This window comes from Suncus etruscus, chromosome 5 (genome assembly GCF_024139225.1).
Source record: "Suncus etruscus isolate mSunEtr1 chromosome 5, mSunEtr1.pri.cur, whole genome shotgun sequence".
Lineage (NCBI taxonomy): Eukaryota > Metazoa > Chordata > Mammalia > Eulipotyphla > Soricidae > Suncus > Suncus etruscus.
The window spans coordinates 37,030,979-37,052,136 of record NC_064852.1 but is presented as its reverse complement, the minus strand read 5'-3'; the positions used below and the strand labels follow the sequence as shown (position 1 = coordinate 37,052,136).

General features: G+C 32.0%; 1 protein-coding gene across 1 annotated transcript in view; it reads left to right on the top strand.

Annotated features, from left to right (window-relative positions):
• Window positions 1-21,158, top strand: part of LRP1B (LDL receptor related protein 1B) — a 1,191,264-nt gene that overhangs the window by 881,630 nt on the left and 288,476 nt on the right. The window contains 3 exon segments of the mRNA XM_049772845.1: window positions 15,643-15,835; window positions 16,460-16,585; window positions 19,333-19,461. Of these exon segments, the coding sequence (XP_049628802.1) occupies window positions 15,643-15,835; window positions 16,460-16,585; window positions 19,333-19,461 (448 nt within the window).

Sequence of the window (21,158 nt, the reverse complement as noted above, 5' to 3'; positions counted from 1 at the left end):
TAGTTTTCTTCTATTTAGCTATTGATGCTGCTTAAGTTATATTGGGTTGAGTGATCAATATGACACTGTTAAATCATATATATAAATGTTAAGTGATTTTTGCTAATTTGCTTTTGCTTTGCAAATGTGTAAATGATTTAAAAATCTTAAATGATCTGATTTTATGTTAATAAACCACAAATTATCTGATTATAGACATTTAAAATAATTATCTTAGTGAAGACTTTATACTGGTAATTATTTTAAATAGCATTTTTTAAAAAGGACAGATTTTCATATGAAGAAATAGTTTCTGAAAAGTAAATATGCTGACATATCAGAAACACATAAACATGTAAATGCAATTCTTACAATTTAACATCTGGTAAATTAGGATCATTACATAACTTTTAGATTATAATTAGACAATATATATTTATAATAACATAAGCATTTATTACTGATATTTGAAGATTATAAAAATCAAAATTTGTTTTTATGGGGTGGTTGTTTGTTTCTTAGGTCACAAACTGTGTTGCTCTCCTGGTGATTCCAGAGACTGTATAAGATACACAACTTTTGAGATGGAACCTGGGTCAGCCAGCTGAAAGTCAAGTGACCTGAACACTGTACTATTACTTTGGCATCCTAAAATTGAATATTTTTAATTGCTCATTTTCAAGTAATCATGACATGTTTTAGAATACAAAGAACAGCTTTCTATACTGTTCGGCATGTTTTTAAAACAAAACAAAAAACTTAGAAAATTAAAAATAATATAGTAGGGGCCGGAGAGATAGCTTGGAGGTAGTGTGTTTGCCTTGCATGCAGAAGGACGGTGGTTCAAATCCTGGCATCCCATAGTTCCCCGAGCTTGCCAGGAGTGATTTCTGAGCACAGAGCCAGGAGTAATCCCTGAGTGCTGCTGGATATGATCAAAAACAAAAAACAAAAACCAATATATATATATACATATTATTAATAGCATCATGTTTCTTGTACTTGAGAAAAGTCTAGAAAAACAGAATGAATTTTCCACAAGATTTCACAGCCATACTTAGGTAGATATCTATAGCAGGGACATTCCAAATGAGATGTGAAAGTACTAAACCAACATTATATTTTTATAGTGTGGGTAAGTTTAATTAATGTCACTTAAAATAACTGCCTAAGAGATAAAAATTAGGGACATTTTATAAAATGAGGATTTTTACTACTAATTCAGTTTCTATCAGATAATCCAAACTTCCCATTTGATCAAGTGTGTAACTGTAGAACCTGATCAGATTGTCCTTATATGAATTACTTTTTCCTCATTATGTGAGTAGACTCCTCCTTATTTCAGTTCACAAGCTCCTATCCCATAACTCTACATATTTACCAGAGTTTTGCTTTCTTTACCTAAATTAGCATCCATGTAGGTTCACCAAAAATGGGTAGTTAAAAATCATCATTTTCTGGGGCCGGTGAGTTAGCACAGCGTAAGGGCATTTGCCTTGCACCAGCTGACTCAGACGAACCTAGGTTCTGTTCCTGATGTCTCATATGGTCCCCTGAGCCAGGAGCGATTTCTGAGCTCATAGCCAGAAGTAACCCCTGAACATCATCAAGTCTAGCCCAAAACAAACAAACAAAACCCCATTATTTTCTGTAATGAATATGTTTTATTTTGATTTGATTACTCTGTCTGTTCACACATACAGAAGAGTATATAATGCTATAATTCTTTTTACTCAAAGATTCTTTTACCCAAGTAAAATATTTTTTAATAAAAAATACCCCTTTAACAAAGTCAGAATGAACTAAGTATTACTGACAACATAGGAAAAACAATAAATTATAAAAAGTAACTTTCTACCTAATGGTTATTTTATCTATTTTTTAAAAGCTTTTTCAATACTTATTTACAATCACAACGCAGCAGAATATTATCCTTACAGCAGTAACACAATAGATCATAGATTTGGCGTCATTTAATTCAATCAGTTTATCTTTTTCACTCACTCTACACTTTTGATGTATTATGCATGAAATATGGGCTTTCCCACTTAAAAGGTGTTTGCTCTGAATTTAGATATGACAATTGGTCATGTCTTTAAAACGTCACTAAATGTTTTCAACATAATTCCAGAAGCAGTCAATAAGAATGCAGCACTCTTAATAGGGAAACATGATTTAACATCTTGTAAAATTCAGTATAGCAAATCAATTTTCTCATAAAATCCTTTTGATGAAAACATGTCATCTTCTGAGTTACACCCTTTTCAGTATGTCTAAATCAACAGACAAGAGTAGACAGACAGGAAAGAAGTTGCAAACTTCAGACACTGACCTGCTTTCTTCGGTTCAGCTCTATAATTGTGAACTGTCAGAACAACATTGCTTTTCAGATTAGGTTTTGCTTTTTAAATAATTTCCATAAATTAAGAACAAAACAAGGATGACAGGTAAAAGAAAATGTGTTTACATAGTTTAAACTCTAAGCAATTGATGAATAGAATAAAATTTATCCTTGTGATTTATGAGCATCTTCATTGTTTATACTCGCAACAAAGGACCACTCCATCTATTTTCTTGAATAATTATATTTGTCATTTTTTTAACATGGATTTAGCTATGTGTTTGACAACATATTATTTAGATATCATAGCTTAAAATTGGTTCTGCAACTTACATTGCATTTAACCTTTAAAAATGTACTTTAGCTATACAAACCTTCTTTTCTATTACTAATTTTTTCTTGTTTTAATTTATGGGATACATATAATAAGAAAACTCTAAAGTAAGTTCTTTATTTTCTATTTAACATTTAATTTTAATTTTTAGCTAATATTCTTCAAAATTGACAAAATAATGAGAAAGCATAATGTATCTTGTAACTAATCACGAAGTGTAAGCAACAGTTCTTTGCAGGGTCATTTGAGTTTATTAAGTACAAATTATTCTGTGAATTATTTTGAAGCAAATATTAGGCATTAACACGTTTCCTAAACATTACAGTTGTTTTTTCACTGTAGCATGCTCACAAAACCCTACTAGTGTTTTAAAGCTGGAGTATATTAAACCCTGATAGTGATTCTTGTGTTTCCTAAAGAAAATATTCTACTCTCTGCTGGAGTTGAAGTGGTGTTAATTTACTTAAGTCAAGTTCTAACCTAGTAACAACTTAACTTTTCAATTGAATTTACTGTACTTTACTTTAAAGTAACAAGGACATATTTTCTTTGAAAGTAACAAAGACATGCAGGCCTGCAAGTGTGGAAGTCAAAAAGTATAAAAATAGATAATTACTGATGTTAAATTGTCACTAGCCACTTATCTCAGTCTTCTCTGTGAAATATTGCTATCAACTCTTGTTACATGTATAAAATTTATATTTATTGTTTATCATTTGTTTATTTTTATTTGAGTTTCAAAGTTTCATAAATTAAGTTTAGATTCCAGTACTTTGTTCAAAATAACATGCCTCGCTTTTGTTCTTGCTCTATCTTAACTTGCTCCTTTTTTAAATTAATATTTTTATTTAAACACCTTGATTACAAACATGACTGTGGTTGTGATTCAGTCATGTAAAAAAAATACCATCCTTCACCAGTGCAACATTCCTATCACCAATGTCCCAAATCTCCCTCCTCACCACCCCACCCCATCCTGTACTCTAGACAGGCTTCCTACTTCCCTCATTCATTCACATTGTTATGATAGTTCTCAATGTAGTTATTTCTCTAATTGCACTCATCACTTTTCATGGAGAGCTTCATGTCATGTGCTGGAACTCTAGCCCACCTCTGTTTTGTCTCTGAAAATTATTGCAAGAATGTCTTTTATTTAAAAAAAAACCCATAGATGAGTGAGACTATTCTGTGTCTAACTCTCTCCCTCTGATTTATTTCACTCAGCATAATAGATTTCAAGTACATCCATGTATAGGAAAAATTCATGACTTCATTTCTCCTGATGGCTGCATAATATTCCATTGTGTATATGTACCACAGTTTCTTTAGTCATTCATCTGTTGAAGGGCATCTTGGTTGTTTCTTGAGTCTGGCATTTGTAAATAGCGCTGCAATGAATATAGGTGTGAGAAAGAAAGTTTTGTATTTTATTTTTGTGTTCCTAGGGTATAATCCTAGGAGTGGTATAGCTGGATCATATGGGAGCTCAATTTCCAGATTTTGGAGGAATCTCCATATTGCTCTCCTTTAAAGGAAAAACTGATGAATAGTAATTTATCAATAATTTTATATTTTATGTGGTATCGGAAAATGTTTATTCATTTTATGTGAAAATGATTTATTTTTTTTCTACAGAAATTTTAAGAAGAAAGTCATACTTCCATCACTAAGATTTATGGTCATAGTTAGGTGGTTGACTGATATCATTTATCAAATTGAGAAATTTGTCCTGTATTTCAATATTTTTGATTGCTTTATAATGAATAAATGTTACTTTCATAAAATATATTATTCATTATTGAAATAAGAGATTCTGCTTAATTTTGTTACTACAATGCTTCTTAATTTTCCTTGAAATGCTCAAGCTGCCTGATATTTTGAAGAATTGCCAGACTTTATCATTATGTATTATTTTTATATAAAATTATCTTTGATTGAAGGCATTTCATGTTTGGTTTAAGCTAGTTGTCCATTTGAATATTCTAAATAATTGTTTCAATGATAGAGAACAGCTTTCTAAAGACAAATGTGTACTTTGTATACTTGAGACAGAATGAAGTCAGAATAGATAATTCCATGAGGCTGTAGCATCATTTAATACACTTTAGATTAGTCTTGTGTTATTTTGTTTTTAAGGGTCACATCCAGCAGAACTAAAGTCATTTTATCTATTTGTTTGTTTTTGTTGTTTTTTGTTTGTGGTTTGGGGACCACACCTAGTAGCGCCCAGGATTACTCTGACTGTGCTCAGAAATCTCTCCTGGCAGGCATGAGATACCAGGGATCATTGAGATATATGGTATCTATGAGATATATGGTATCTATGAGATACCAGGGATCGAATCCAGGCCTATCTCAGGTCAGCTGCATGCAAGGCAAATGCCCTACCCCTGGTATCACTCTGACCCCAGGAGCTTCAGTCTTACTTTTGTTTTCTTCTTAGGGGTCATTCATGGAAGTGCTCAAGGGGTTATATGTGCTGTTAGGAAAATAACCAGACTTGAAATAAGTACCTTAGCTACTGTACTACTTGTCTTTCTCCAAATGAATGGATTTTGAGATGATTTGACAAAGGAGATAAGTAAAGAAATGAAGAAAAATTACTGGATGGTTTCACTCGTGTGGAATATAAATAACTTAAGGAAATAAGCAGACATAAAACATCATAACTATCTCCCATACAGGAAACTGATGGTGTTTGAAAAAAGAAGAGAAAAGGAGAAAAGAGAAAGGGAGACTTTTTATTTGGATGTTGACCCTTTTGATGGTGAAGGGAACTCCCGGCCTCATGAAGAATATACTCTTCAATCTTTTGGGCCATTTTCCCAGCCTTAGGGGATAGTTACTAATGGTGGGATGGGTAACACTGTAAATTAGGTGGAGAGTGCTGTGAAGTCCTATTTACATATCAAGGTGTTGAGCACTAAAAATAAATGAATTAAGAATCAAAACAATTGATAACTTTTAATTTGATAAATAGGAATAATTTTAGTACTGTTATAAACATTTAGGAATATTAAATGCATTTTAATAATTCATTTTTCACTACTACTTTTATACTTACTCATATTCCTATATCAATTTGTTTTCCTAGAATAATTTTTAGCCAAATAGAAATTATTTACCATAAGTACATGTTATAGAATTGTATTCTCATATAATATTTTTGTTTTATAATAAGATATGAATACACAAATGATTAAATAAACATTTTGGATATAGGCTTCAACTATAAGTCTTCTTATACATTTTTAAATTCATCACATCAAATGGGTATACAAGACAATATTTGAATAGTATTTTCTAAAATAAGATACAACTACCCAAACTCTTTGATTTCCAGAAGTTTCTACTTTGCAACTGACTAAAATAATCCAACCAGTTACAGTTCTATCTTAAAATTTATAGTAATATCAGAAAAACTGTATCAATTTTGAGATAAATATTAGCATGATGTTTTTTCTTACTCCTCTTATGGTTTGTTTTATTATTTGTATGCACTAATTAATTTATTAATATATGTTTTATTAGAGTTTAGTAGATAGAGTAGGAGTAATGTTCAAGTTTCTAATATTTATGTAGAAATATACTGGCCAAAGCTGACAATGAAATCCCCATATCTCTCCCCCATTCCATTCTTATGTTCTCTCTAATCCAACATTATTCCCATATCTGCCCACACTATTTGTTAATTGACATTTATGGATTGGGTGTATCTTGTTCATTTCTTTAAAACTACCCATGTGCTCAAAACTTTTCACTTAAATTTCTGTTACTTCCCAAGCAACTTATTCATTTCTTGCTTTTTCCCTTCCTCTTAACAAAGATCTTATAGATCTAGATTCTATTATGTGTTTTATAAATTTATCAATTGAGTTTGCATACAATTGAGTTATTTTTCTGTATATCACTGATGAGTGCTACCACCCTGTATTTGTTCTGCCCCTGACTTATTTCACTCAACATGATAACCTCAATTCCATCCAGACTGCAAAATTTATTTGAAATGACTTATTCATTTTAATGACTGCATTCATTGTGTGTATATACATATACAATGAATATATATGAATATATTATATATGAACACAATATATTCATTGTATATATGTAACATATTGTTTTACACATCCACATATTGTTGGATATTTGGATTGCTTCCATATTCTGTACAACTGTAAATACTGTAAAGCTGCAATACAATAGCTGCGATGTCATTTTTTCCATTAATGTTTTTGGGCTTGCTGGAGATGGGATGGAAGCAGATACCTGAAAATAAGAGAACTGGATCAAATGTAGGTATTTTCCTATCATTTGAGCAATACACAAATCAGGTAACATGGTAATCTTTAAACTTTTAGTAAACTTTCCAGGTGGAAATAAGTACAAAATAAAATGAAACTTAAGAATGTTACTAAAGTAGATATGAATTTTGCCTCTAAGCATAGGTTTGATGGTATTATAATCTTTGAAGTTGAAAAAGCATTGAAGTCATTTACTCCTGTAACATTCAAATAACATTTATGAAAAGCTTACTATGTAACTGTGCTGTTTTCATTGAGTTTCATTTTAATATTGTTTTTATATTTTGGGATACATTTGATGGTCTTAAGGAATTACTTCTGGTACTGTGTTCAGGAACCACTCCTAGTGGTCTCAGGGGAACATAAAAGATGCTGGATAATGAACTTGAATAAACCATGTAAAAGGCAAATGTCCTACTTACTGTACTCTCTCCAACCTCTCTATGCATGTTAATGAACATGTTTCTAAATGTTTTGATTAGCATTAAGTTATTTTTTTTTATTTTAAAGACAAGGAGAGACCTGGAGAAGACAAATTTTTTTAATATAAATTTTTATTTTGATCATAGTGGCTTACATATTGTTGACAATAATATTTTAGGTACATATTTACATAAAATCAGGGGGATTCCCATCGCCAAATTGTCCTCCCTACACCCCCGTTTCTGTCCTACCTCCCTTTTCCTTTTCCCTCACCCCAGGGCAGGTAGAATATGTGGTCTCCTCTGTAACTAACCCACTACTTAGTAGACTTGCACCTGTTTGGTCTTGATGCCTCCCTTATTTCCCCCTCTAACTGGAGTCAGGACTAGCTAGTTCAAGTTGCATGGTTTTGTTTGAAGGAGAGAAAAGTAATAAACTGGGATAAGAGTTTAATACCCCAAAATTGGGCGGAGTCCCTCTAAAGGCTCTCATCATCAATTTGGGAGATGGAGAAAAAGAAGGTGAAACACTCCACTAGTACCAAAAGAAGTGTCAAATATCCAGTGGGGGCTCCAGCTATATCGATAAGCACCACACAGAGCCAACAAAACAAAGAAACAAACAAATAGGAAAAAAAACAAAAACAAAAACAGACAAACAAAAATCACGCCATGGTCTTGAATTGAGAAACATGGCATAGCACATAACGAAAGAGAAGAGAGGAAGAGAAAAAAAAAAAAGAAAAAAAAAGTATATTTGGGGACTACACTTTCAATAATTACACCCAGAGAATTCGACCAAAATAGAGAAGACAAATTTTATATTTTTTCTTTATTTCTTTTCTTTTTCTGGTTTTTGGGCCACACATATTGATGCTCAGGGGTTACTCCTGACTATGTGCTCAGAAATCACTCTTGGCTTGGGGGGACCATATGAGACGCTGGGGCATAAAACAATGGTCCATCCTTGGTTAGCGCTTGCAAAGCAAATGCCCTACTGCTTGCATCACCACTCTAGCCCCAATTTTATGTATTTTTACTTTTTAACCAATATTCTCATAACAATTTGTTTCCTAGAAAAAATATATATATATCCCAGATTGAGTTGAAAAGATATTTTAGGAGGCAGTACACAATGTAGTATGAGTGAATCTCCTAATTCAGTCCATGAGGAATGAGTGTGGCCACGAGAATGTCTCTAGCATGACTCCTAGTCCCTGAGTACCATTGTAATGGTATTTGTAAAAAAAAAAAAAATAATAAACTGAGTTTGAAATAGATCTTGATAAAATCTCAAATATTCTGACTCCAGATTCTATGCCTTTTGCCATTGGCTATTCTGAACACTGTTATATTGCCTCCCCAACCACAATATTTCTAAAAGGAGAAGAAAAAACAGTAAATAGATTCAATTTCATTTTTTATTTAGACTAACACTATTTTTTTTCATTTTCAGAAGTTTAAAAATGATTATACTTTGTTAGAATATTAGATTTTATTTTCTAATAAAATTGTATCAATTATTAAATTACATACAAAACATATATCTAAAAGGTATTTTAAAATAAAATACTAAGTTGTATAAAATAATATAAATGTAATAAGTGATAAATCAATTTGTTTCAGGGCAGAACCCTGATATATATATTATGTAAACATACATTAAAAAGTCATATTCATAGATACAATAAATTTGTTTTTTTGTTTGTTTGTTTGTTTTGGGGGGGTCACATACGGCAGCGCTCAAAGGTAACTCCTGGCTCTATGCTCAGAAATCAATCCTGGCAGCCTCAGGGGACCATATGAGATTCCGGGATTCGAACCAATGACCTTCTGCATAGAAGGCAAATACCTTATCTCCATGCTGTCTCTCCGGCCCCAGATACAATAAATTTGGATCTTTATTTTGTTTGTTTGTTTTTTGGCCACACCCGGTGAGGGTCAGAGGTTACTCCTGGCTATGTGGTCTGGCTTGGCAGACGCCTTAGCACTTGTACCACTGCTCTGGCCCCAAATTTGTATCTTTTTTGTACAGGTTTACTATAAACTTCTTTTTTGTTGTTGTTTTTTTTTACTATAAACTTCTTATAACAATTAATCTAAAATACTATTTGATTGCTTGATATAATAGTGAATATTGATCTGAAATTTACAACTACATTTAATTATGAAGCAGGTATATAGGAGGTTTTGATTTAATATACACTCTATTGAGTAACTCCTCACATTTTCTCCTAAACTATTAGAAAGTCAAGAGAATTGAATTTAGACAATGATATAGAGCACAATAGCAGTGCAATGTTTATAAAAGGCATAAATGTTCTCCAAAGACTATATTGACAACTCTTCAGTAAAATATAACTGTTGGTAATACTACTTGCAAATAAAATGCTTTATGTTTGTGTGTGCGTTTATAGAGAAAGTTAAAGACTAATTTTGAAATTAATCTAAGTAAATCTTTACAAAAGGGATAAAATAAATACATCCAAATTCTATTATTGGTTGGTATATTTGTTGGTTTTATTCAGACTAGGTATTTCTTAGAGCTTACTCAACTTTGTACTTAGTGAACATTCAAGGCATCACTTGATGCTCAGGGACCTTATGAGTTGTTTCAAAATAAACCTAGGTTGGCTATAAGCAAGGGAAATCTCTTTGTTCTACAAACATTTTTAATAAAATACTTATGCATTGATTTTTGTCAATAACAATAATCATTAACCAGATATGGCCGGAACCAATTTGTCTTTTCTCATAATATCACATGTTCTTCTCAGTGAAACAGCAAATTGTGGTATAGCTAAAACTTCCTTTTATTTTTTTTTTTGGCTTTAAAATTATTTGGCTTAATGTTTAGCATCTGTGTTTTGGAAATATTGTATAATTAATAATAGTAACTTTTTTTTTTTTTTTTTGGTTTTTGGGCCACACCCGGGGGTGCTCAGAGGTTACTCCTGGCTGTCTGCTCAGAAATAGCTCCTGGCAGGCACGGGGGACCATATGGGACACCGGGATTTGAACCAACCACCTTTGGTCCTGGATCGGCTGCTTGCAAGGCAAACGCAGCTGTGCTATCTCTCCTGGCTCTATAATAGTAACTCAAAGAGTTTGATTATAATGATTTAACACTTAGGCATTAGTGAGGCTCTGTGATCTAAATAGTATATGATTAGTGACTAAATATTTGACATATATGTCTATTCTCAAAAAGCTCTACCAATTTGTCTATATGCTGCAACTTACACTGAATTAAGTTCCTATGCCAAAAATGCATTTTCTGAATTAACATGAATGATTTCGATACAAGATACAAGTTAAAGTTCCTCAAAGTTATGTATTTATGGCATATTCCATATGACATGGAAGTAGTAATTTATGATCACTAAGTTTTTATACTATAAATAAAGATGCTGATGAAGTTTTCAAGGCAAAAAATTAAGAACTTTTGACTAAATGTTTTAACACAGAGAAATAAAATTAAAATTGAGTGATTTTGCTAATTTCTGCTTTCTTCCTCCTTGTTTGCTTTATCTAGTGAAATGAGTTAATTTAGAGTCAGCCTGTTCTTTTATTGTTTGTTTTTTTTTTCTTTACTGAAACCTATTAAACCCCATAAAGACAAATTCATAATTACAGTTTAACTTATTCTTTTTTTTTAGGATGACAAGAAATAGACAAATGAACGAGTAAGGAGTTTTACATAGCATTTTTCAGTATATCAAAAAAACTTTTGGAAACAATATAGGACAACTTTCAATGTCATAAAATATATACACACAAAACAATATTTTTATTGTTTATTTAATATTTATTATTCATGGTGCTTAAATAATAAGTTATTATTTAATATTTATTATAGTGATTAAAATTGATATTTTTATTTCTTAGTGCTTCTATTGTTTTATGTAGATGTCTATTTTATGCATGAAAATTGGATAAAATTAATTTAATGAATTTGCATAGCACACATACACACACCATATATACAAACATATATACTTATATATGTTATATACATACACTTATATGCATATATAAACATATACATATACTTCGACATGTTAAAACAGAAATAGAGCTATTCCAGTTCCTAACATCAAGGAGAGTTTTATATATGCAACTTAACCTAGATAATAGCTGCTTTGAATTTTAAAAATCTTAGACTATGTGTCTGTTTGTGATTCTGTAAACTTTTTAATGCATTATTTATTTGTTATTTTAATTAATTATTTTGGCTTTGATTCTTATTAACAATATATGAAGTAATATCTATCATATATGGTCTTAAAGTTACATAAAGATATTTATTATACATGTAATATGCATAATCTTGTATAGTTTATAATAAAACTCATAAGTGATTAAATACTAGTTAATTAAAATTGTTTACTAAAAAATATACTGAGATTGGGACCAGAGGAATAATATAGTAAATATGGTGCCACTAACCTGAATTTGATCACCAAAATTCCTTATGGTCCCAAAACCTCCCAGTAGTGGTTCCGTGTAAAGCAAGGCCAATGACTATGGCCCCCAAACTATATATATATAGTTAGAGAGAGAGGAGTGCTAATGAGTTACTTTATGAAAATGCTACCAATTCCATAACAAATTAAGTAGTTGTCTTTTAACACAAGAACTTGAAATGTTTAGTCCTTTTAGTTTTAGTCAATCTAAACGTTGTGTTATAATGTTAACTTGCATTTCTTGATATATTTCTGGTAAATGGACTACTTTGAAATATTCTGTCTTTTCAGTAAAATTCCCTTTCTTTTTTTTTTTTTGGTTAAAACATGTTTTTATTGTTGAGGCTGTCTCCCATCAAAAATTAATCTCAGACAACTTCTCTAATTTTTGAAGTACTGGTCATGGGCCAGGCAAATTTTCAAAACTATTTACTATAGTCATTTTAGAGTGACAGAGGGAGGTTTCTTTCTCTATTTCATACCTGCGGCTTTTTCTTTGTCTTGCAAGGAGTTAGAGAATATACTCATTTCTAAATCCTCTGAGAATCATTATGCACATATTCAGATTTTGCTCTATTGTATCTGTTACATGAGCTCTCTGCTCTCTGTCTACTAAAAGTTGTTTTCTGTTCTAATTCATATTCTCTAATCCTGGCTTAGACCTGGAATTTCTCTTACACTGTAAATCGTGTTTATATGGAAGTTATGTTGTTTATTTCCTATTGATCAGGAATCATTGTCCTTCCTTAGCCAATATCTATTGTGTTAAAAAGTCTTGATTGATTAATATTGTTTAATGTTTCTGTGGTTTTATTAAAAAATTACAACTTGCCACTTTTACTTAAATTATTTTAATCTTTAGATTTTTTTATACAAAATTTTATTTAAGCACCATGATAACAATATGATTGTAGTTGAGTGTCATTCATAAACAGAACACTGCCCTTCACCAGTGAAACATTCCCACCACCAATGCCTACCTTTCTGATTTATTTATGCATGTTTAAGCTTCTTGAAGGAATATCCTGAATATTATGGATATTTATATTTTACAATTTATACCCTCAATATTTTAAATATATACTCATGTATATATATAATACACATAGTTCTTAATAAAAATATTAAAATAAGTAAATGGCTATTAGGAAAAGTGAAATTTGTATTGTTACTTTGTGCTTTAGGTTTGTGAAATATACATTTTTTTTTTAAACTCACACTGCTGGAATGGTAGACTTTATTGCATGAAATACAGAGATTATATTCACACTTATTTTTAAGGTAGCATAATTATTTACACAGAAACATACCCTTTGTATTTACGTATTTGATATGGTATTCTTTAATTCCCTTGCTATTTGAAGGTGATAACTATTATTAGTATACATTTAAGTTGAAAAATATTAGTTATAGTTTCTTCTATAGAGATATAACAAAGTATATTCTTGGTCACTTCCAACAATGACAAATTGAAATAGCTAGACAAAAATTAGTGTTCTAAGGTTGAAAGTTTATTTTTATGTTATTGATATTATTATCTTGTTTTGGTTCATATTTACGGTGCTTAGGGATTACTTCTCGCTCTGTACTCAGAGATCAATTCTAGTGGACACGTTGCATCATATATAGTCCTAGAAATCGAATATTGGCTAGCCACACATAAGGCCAGGACCATATCCACTGTACTATTGCTTATTATATAGACTGACAGTTTAAAACAATAAATTGAAGATAGAAATAATAATAGCAATAACAACCCAAATGTCCAGTAACCACAGATGTATGTATAGAGAAGCTGTTGTATACAGACATAATGGAATATTAGTCAGCTAAATGCAAACCCGAAATCTTGCAGTTTTCTGCGACTTGAATCGTACTGAGGGCTAACCATGTTAAGAAAAGTAAGATAAAAAGATAATATCCGATTATCTCATTCATATGTGTTATATTTAAAAAAAACATGGGAACAGGAAGAATAGAACAATGACAAAGCTTTGGCCTTAAAATACCAAATAGAATTCTGTGCAGTGATGAAGAAACAACCTAACTGGAAGTAACACAAGGGTAATGTTGGAGGGTGTTGATTAGTTTGTTGGTGTAAATTATTTTAATTTATCTCCATTGAATATATTTACTATTGGCTTGTGGTCATTGACCTTGACTATATTAGAGAAGTTTCTTCCATTCTCATCTTGTTGAGAGTTTTTATCATTAATGTGTTGGACCTTATCAAATGCTTTCTCTACATCTATTGATGTGATTTTTTTTTATTTATTTATTTATTTATTTATTTATTTATTTATTTATTGGCCACATCTGATAATGCTCTGGGGTTACTCCTGGCTCTGACCTCAGTAATTACTCATGATTGGGTGCTTGATCATATTGAGTTGCAGGGAATCAAACCTGGGTCAGTTGCTTGCAAGGCAAGCATGCATCCACTGTACTCAGGGCCTAGAAGAAATGTTTTTTTTTTTGTTTTTTTTGTTTTTTAATTTTTTTTTATTTAAACACCTTGATTACATACATGATTGTGTTTGGGTTTCAGTCATAAAAGGAACACCACCCATCACCAGTGCAACATTCCCATCACCCAAGTCCCAAATCTCCCTCCTCCCCACCCAACCCCCGCCTGTACCCTAAACAGGCTCAACATTTCCCTCATACATTCTCAATATTAGGACAGTTCAAAATGTAGTTATTTCTCTAACTAAACTCATCACTCTTTGTGGTGAGCTTCCTGAGGTGAGCTGGAACTTCCAGCTCTTTTCTCTTTTGTGTCTGAAAATTATTATTACAAGGGTGTCTTTCATTTTTCTTAAAACCCATAGATGAGTGAGACCATTCTGCGTTTTTCTCTCTCTCTCTGACTTATTTCACTCAGCATAATAGATTCCATGTACATCCATGTATAGGAAAATTTCATGACTTCATCTCTCCTGACAGCTGCATAATATTCCATTGTGTATATGTACCACAGTTTCTTTAGCCATTCGTCTGTTGAAGGGCATCTTGGTTGTTTCCAGAGTCTTGCTATGGTAAATAGAGCTGCAATGAATATAGGTGTAAGGAAGGGGTTTTTGTATTGTATTTTTGTGTTCCTAGGGTATATTCCTAGGAGTGGTATAGCTGGATCGTATGGGAGCTCGATTTCCAGTTTTTGGAGGAATCTCCATATCGCTTTCCATAAAGGTTGAACTAGACAGCATTCCCACCAGCAGTGGATAAGAGTTCCTTTCTCTCCACATCCCCGCCAACACTGTTTATTCTCATTCTTTGTGATGTGTGCCATTCTCTGGAGTGTGAGGTGGTATCTCATCGTTGTTTTGATTTGCATCTCCCTGATTAGTGATGTGGAGCAAGGTAATCTGTATATAGAGACAATTTATAACATTAAACAAATATAAATGCTTATTTGGTTAAAAATAAAATATTTAAAACAGTATACAAGCATATTATAATAATATATTAACATATTATCTAGTTATTTCTGTTGATTAAAAAACTATGTTTTAATAGTTTGGTAATACCCAGTGTTTATTCCAGGTTCTGCATGGTTGATGAGGCTCAGGGGCCATATGTTATTGATAGCGATAGAACCAATTTTAGTGTCACTCATTGATAGGAAGACAAGCTCCTACCCAGTCTACTATTGTTCCAGTCCTAAAGAAAATAATTCTAATTGCTTTTTAACTAGGTTTAATTTAAAAATAAATTATATTTAATTTTATATAGTTTGAAGGAAATATATAGGTGAGTGCTACATGTTAAAAGTATATGTATCAATTTGTTCCAGGTTATTGTCAAATCTGGTCCCGGGACTTTCCTTAGTTTGGCTGTATATAATAATTATATCTTCTGGTCAGACTGGGGAAGAAGAGCTATCTTGCGTTCCAACAAGTACACAGGAGGAGATACAAAAATTCTTCGTTCTGATATTCCACATCAACCAATGGGAATCATAGCCGTTGCCAATGATACTAATAGCTGTAAGTTACAATAAAACAAATGTATAACTTCATACAATTCTGTTTTCTACTAATGCTCTTTATTAGTACTTATTGGATTTTGTTCTAGTTATGTAAGATGGTATCAGATTTTACGTATCCAATATGTTGAAATTATTGAGATGACTTACAGAAACTTATATTACTAAAGAATCATTTCAATTTAAGTGTTTTTATAAAATTATATTAAACACATACTCTCTCACTCCTATCCAGAATATTCAACTCAGTTTATTTCCCTGAAAATAATACTTGCTGGTAAAACTTTTGCACATAAAATTTTCAAAATTTTTAATCTCAAGAAATACCCTTTAAAGTCATATTTAGAAGTGTCAGTGTGGTTATTATTAATATTAGTAGTAGTAGTAGTAGTAGTAGTAGTAGTAGTAGTAGTAGTAAGAGTAGTAGATGATTTAATACCTTGGTGTTATGAAAATTAGTTGGAAGTTGTCACAGTTTGTGCTACAAATTTTCTGATTTTTGAAATGATTGAATTTTTAAGAATTTGAATTTTCAGAAGGGATTGGGGAAACTTTTAGTTAAACTGTTTTTACTATGGAAGAAAAACTAAACTAACATTATTAAAAGAAAGCCTTTTCATTGCAGGTGAACTTTCTCCATGTACATTATTGAATGGAGGTTGCCATGACCTGTGCCTTTTAACTCCTGATGGGAGAGTAAATTGTTCCTGTAGAGGGGATAGGATATTAATAGATGGCAACAGATGTGTGAGTAAGTATATGGACTTACATTTATTATGGCATGAGTGCTCATATGGTATGTCTGAATATTAAAATATTTAATGTATTTAAAATGTGCATTTCCCTCTTATTTTAGAAATGTACAGTACTAAATGTTCAGTTATAGAACCATATAAAATATAATGAAAACTTAAAACAATGATAGCAATATCTTTCTCAAATTGTTGTATGGCAAATATTTGACTCAATAAAAATATCTATGTAAAATAATCATCTCAAGGGTCCAGAGCAATAATGCAGCGGTAGGGCATTTGCCTTGCACACTGCTAACCCAGGACGAACCTGAGTTTGATCTCCCGGAGTCCCATATCCTTAACACATAGCCAGGAGTAACCCCTGAGCATCACCAAGTGTGGCCCAAAACCAAAAAAAAAAAAAAAACCTCAAATCATAGAGTTCTGACTATAAGAATAAATTAAACACAATATAGACAGTAGATCTGTGGTCGTATAGTAAAACTACTCATAAGTCCACCACAGTATATATATGAGAGAATGACTAATACAGTTTATTTATAATCATTTTCTAGAAGTTAATTAATAATGTAACATTTCAGCCCTGCTTAATGTTTATACCTCCCAAAGGCATTGTGATATTTAATTGGTACCATTACTGTATACAGTTATTAACAGCTAAGTTTAAATGGTTTCTAAAATAAATATGGGTTCAAGTGCTCCAGTTTTGCTATGAAAAATTAGTCAGAAACATTAAAACATGTTGGGTTTTTTTTCTTAACATTCAATCTTTATGGAAAAGTTGAGGGGAAACAATTTTTACTGGAAATGGGTAAAATTATTCTTGTGATGAGGTAATTTGGGAGTTTATTTTCTATCCTCTATTTGTTTCTGCTCTCCCACCTCTCCCCTAATATTCTTCTCTATTTTATTTCTTCCTTTTTTATCTAGAAATTCAGCTTAGCTGTAAATATCGGCATTAAAATATAAGTATCATAATTTATATGTATTTTTAGATTCCTCTTAAGAACTTTTATCTTATTAGGATAATTTTCTCTCTTATCTACTCTTAACTTTAAGGACTTTGGCATGATTTTCTTTATTTTGAAAAATGCTGGAACATAGAACTATTTTCTCACTTTGTAAATTGGCAATATGACCAAAAAGGACACCCTTATCACAATTGCTAATCTTTTTATTTTATACTGTGCCAAAGTAAACAAGGGCAAAATGCAGTTGATTAGTAAATTTTCAATGGCTATTCAATTTCAATGATTCAGGTCACAAATCCTAAGATATGTTCTTACTTTAATAATTTTTTGAATTGCTCTGGCAATTGCTCAAACTCACATACAGTTTGCCTTTCTGGTTTCAGCTGTAATGGTCTGGATCTGATGCCATCTGTCATCCTGGAGTGTTAGACGTGTGTTAGAATTCTTCATGTTATTGTCACAGGTCAAAACAGCAAGGATTAAATTGTCTACAGTGAATGACTGCCATTGCTACAAATAGACTAGTTGCATCTGTCCCTACTAAGCCACTTGTTTCTATTGATGATAAAGAATCAGGCAAAAAACTCCCCTTTAAGCGAACATTGTTGTATACACATGAAACTGTTAAGAGTGATGTTTAATTCTTCAAAGCTGACAGAGCTCTACAGCAGCAACCCATATCTATTGTGCATTCATATTGAAACCCATGATCCAGCAGAGAGAGAGAGAGATGGGAAAGGATGTGTATCTTGGATTTATTTTGTCAAATTCATCACTGGAAAATGAGAATATTCCTGGCATATCCATATCCACATAAAAAATTGTTCAGCTAGTGCAGTTCATGAATCTTAATGGTAATGTTAAAGGGGTAAAATGCAATTCAGTAGAACCTAGCTAAGGGGAAATGATTTACTGTCATAGCTCTTGACAAAAAAGATTAGACAATTTCATTTACCTGACACTGCTAAGCACATCAACATTCATAATAGAAAGAACAACAAATTGAATGAGATAAAGTCAATTACCATTTATGTGAATGAGACTGTTAAACTACTTTTTCCCCACATACCCATTAGACTACCAAGAAGCTCAGGGGGCAAGATTAGTATCAGGAGAAGTATGGGGTTGGGGTGTTAGTGACTCTTGGCTAGCCATTCAGATTGTTAAAATATGAGCATCATATTATATCATCATACTTTGCTTTGCCAGGAACCACTTGGGCTAACTCATTGATTCTTGGGTTCTCCAGGGTAACTCCCAATCAAAATGGTGGAAGGAGGAATCACTAGGGTTGAGAAATCATCAATCTTCTGAGAAAACTTGTGATGCCGAACCACGTCTATTGCATGCAAAGCATGTGCTTAACTTCTATACTAACTCTGGACTCCCATCCAGTAGTGCTTATAGGTTATTCCTGTATCTATGTTCAAAAACATTCCTTACAGAGCTCAGCAGACTATATGGGGTGTCAGAATCAAACACCGGTATTTGCTTGCAAGTCAAGCTGTGCTCTGGCTCTCAGAACAATTTCTTAAAATAAACTCACTTAATCAAAAATTATGCTTAGACAATAAAAGATTATGCTTACTTAATAAAAACAATTATAGCAATTGCTTTAAAATTTCTAAATTAATGCCAGTTTACTAAAATTTAAAAATCTCTTATTTTATTTTATCTTAGGAACATATTAATTGTTCTGCAGTAAGGTAAACAATAGTTATAGCATCAAAAATATTCAGTTTTCAAAACATCATTGACATTTTGACTTTCAGCTAAAAACTCCTCCTGCAACGTGTATTCAGAGTTCGAATGTGGAAATGGTGAGTGCATTGACTACCAGCTCACCTGCGATGGTGTTCTTCATTGTAAGGATAAATCAGATGAAAAATTGCTATACTGCGGTATGTATCTCATATGTTGTTTGCTCATTTCAGAGAGAAGTTTTTAATGTATTCTATTTTTGATAAACTAACTGAATTTATTTGCATGTGATTGTCCACATATCTCTTACTAACAATAGTTATAGTCCTAGTCTAATGAGATACTTTATTATCTATAAAATTACCACACTACTTATTAAAGAATTTTATCCTGGTTACTCAATTAAAGGCTAATTAAAATATGGTATTATGGAAGCCAAAGCAGTTGGATAGGGGTTAAAGTGCATATTTTGCACATGCCAACCCCAGTTTGAGTCCTGGTGTTACCTTTGTTTGCTTCAGTACAGAGTCAAAATTGAACCCTGAGTACTGACAGTAATCCACTCCCCAAATTTATAAAAATAAAAATTAAATTCGGGCTGGAGAGATAGCATGGAGGTAGGGCATACGGTGGATCGAATCCTTGCATCCCATATGGTCCCCCTGAGTGCTGCTGGGAGTGACCCAATATATATACATATATGTATATATATATGTATGTATATATATGTTAAATATATAAATTAATAAATATAAATATATATATATACATTAAATGTTTCCTTTTTCCTTTTCCTTTTGATTTTTTGGGCCACAACCATTTGATGCTCAGGGGTCACTCCTGGCTAAGCGCTCAGAAATTGCCCCTGGCTTGGGGGGACCATATGGGATGCCGGGGGGATCCAACAGCAGTCCTTTCTTGGCTAGCATTTGTAAGGCAGACACCTTACCTCTTGCACCACCTCGCCGGCCACAAATGTTACCTTTTTTTCTGATATACTTCATCCTTATGGCCACCAACAGCTAATGACTTATTAGCTGACAATTCTAGAAAATGATCACAAACTATGTTTTAAACTAATATTTGGATTTTACAATTACTATAAAATATTTTCGTTTCTAAACATAGCAAATATGAACTTTTAACTTGATCTCTGTTCATGTACTTCCATGTGTGCAAAAATATCAATTATTTGTGAACACTGTGAAATTATTTCCACAGCAACAAGATCCACCAGAGACTGTTGTTGAATTGTTCTACAAGTCTTTCCTATTCTATTTTCACCTTCATAAAGAATCAGTGACATTCTCCTATTGGTTGCTTTAAACATGACTCCTGTAAAATATTGAGTTACCTTACCTGTACATATCTAGATGACAGCAAGTGATAGTCAGCTGCTATCTGTCTCTTAGGAGAACAAAATAGTATTATTCAACTATTTTAAGTCCCCATTATTTGTCTTTATTGCAAAAATTACTTTTTCTTGAGAAAATATCTCTATACAACTAATAATAATAATTGTAATGTTCTTTCAAATTACTTATAATTTGATCTGATTTATTTTTTTAATCCTTTGATTACTAATCAGACAATATTTCCACTCACTGTTGAATATCTTTTTACTCAAGTTGTCAATTTTATGGAAATGATTTTTATTTTTCCTAATATTTATAAGACATTGATATATATTTTTTCTTTTTTTAAACATCTTGATTACACATATGATTGTGATTAGGTTTTAGTCATGTAAAGAACACCCCCTTCACCAGTGCAACATTCCCACCACCAATGTCCCAAATCTCCCTCCATCCCACCCCACCCCCACCTGTACTCCAGACAGGCTTTCCAGTTCCCTCATTCATTCACATGATTATGGTAATTCTCTGTGTAGTTATTT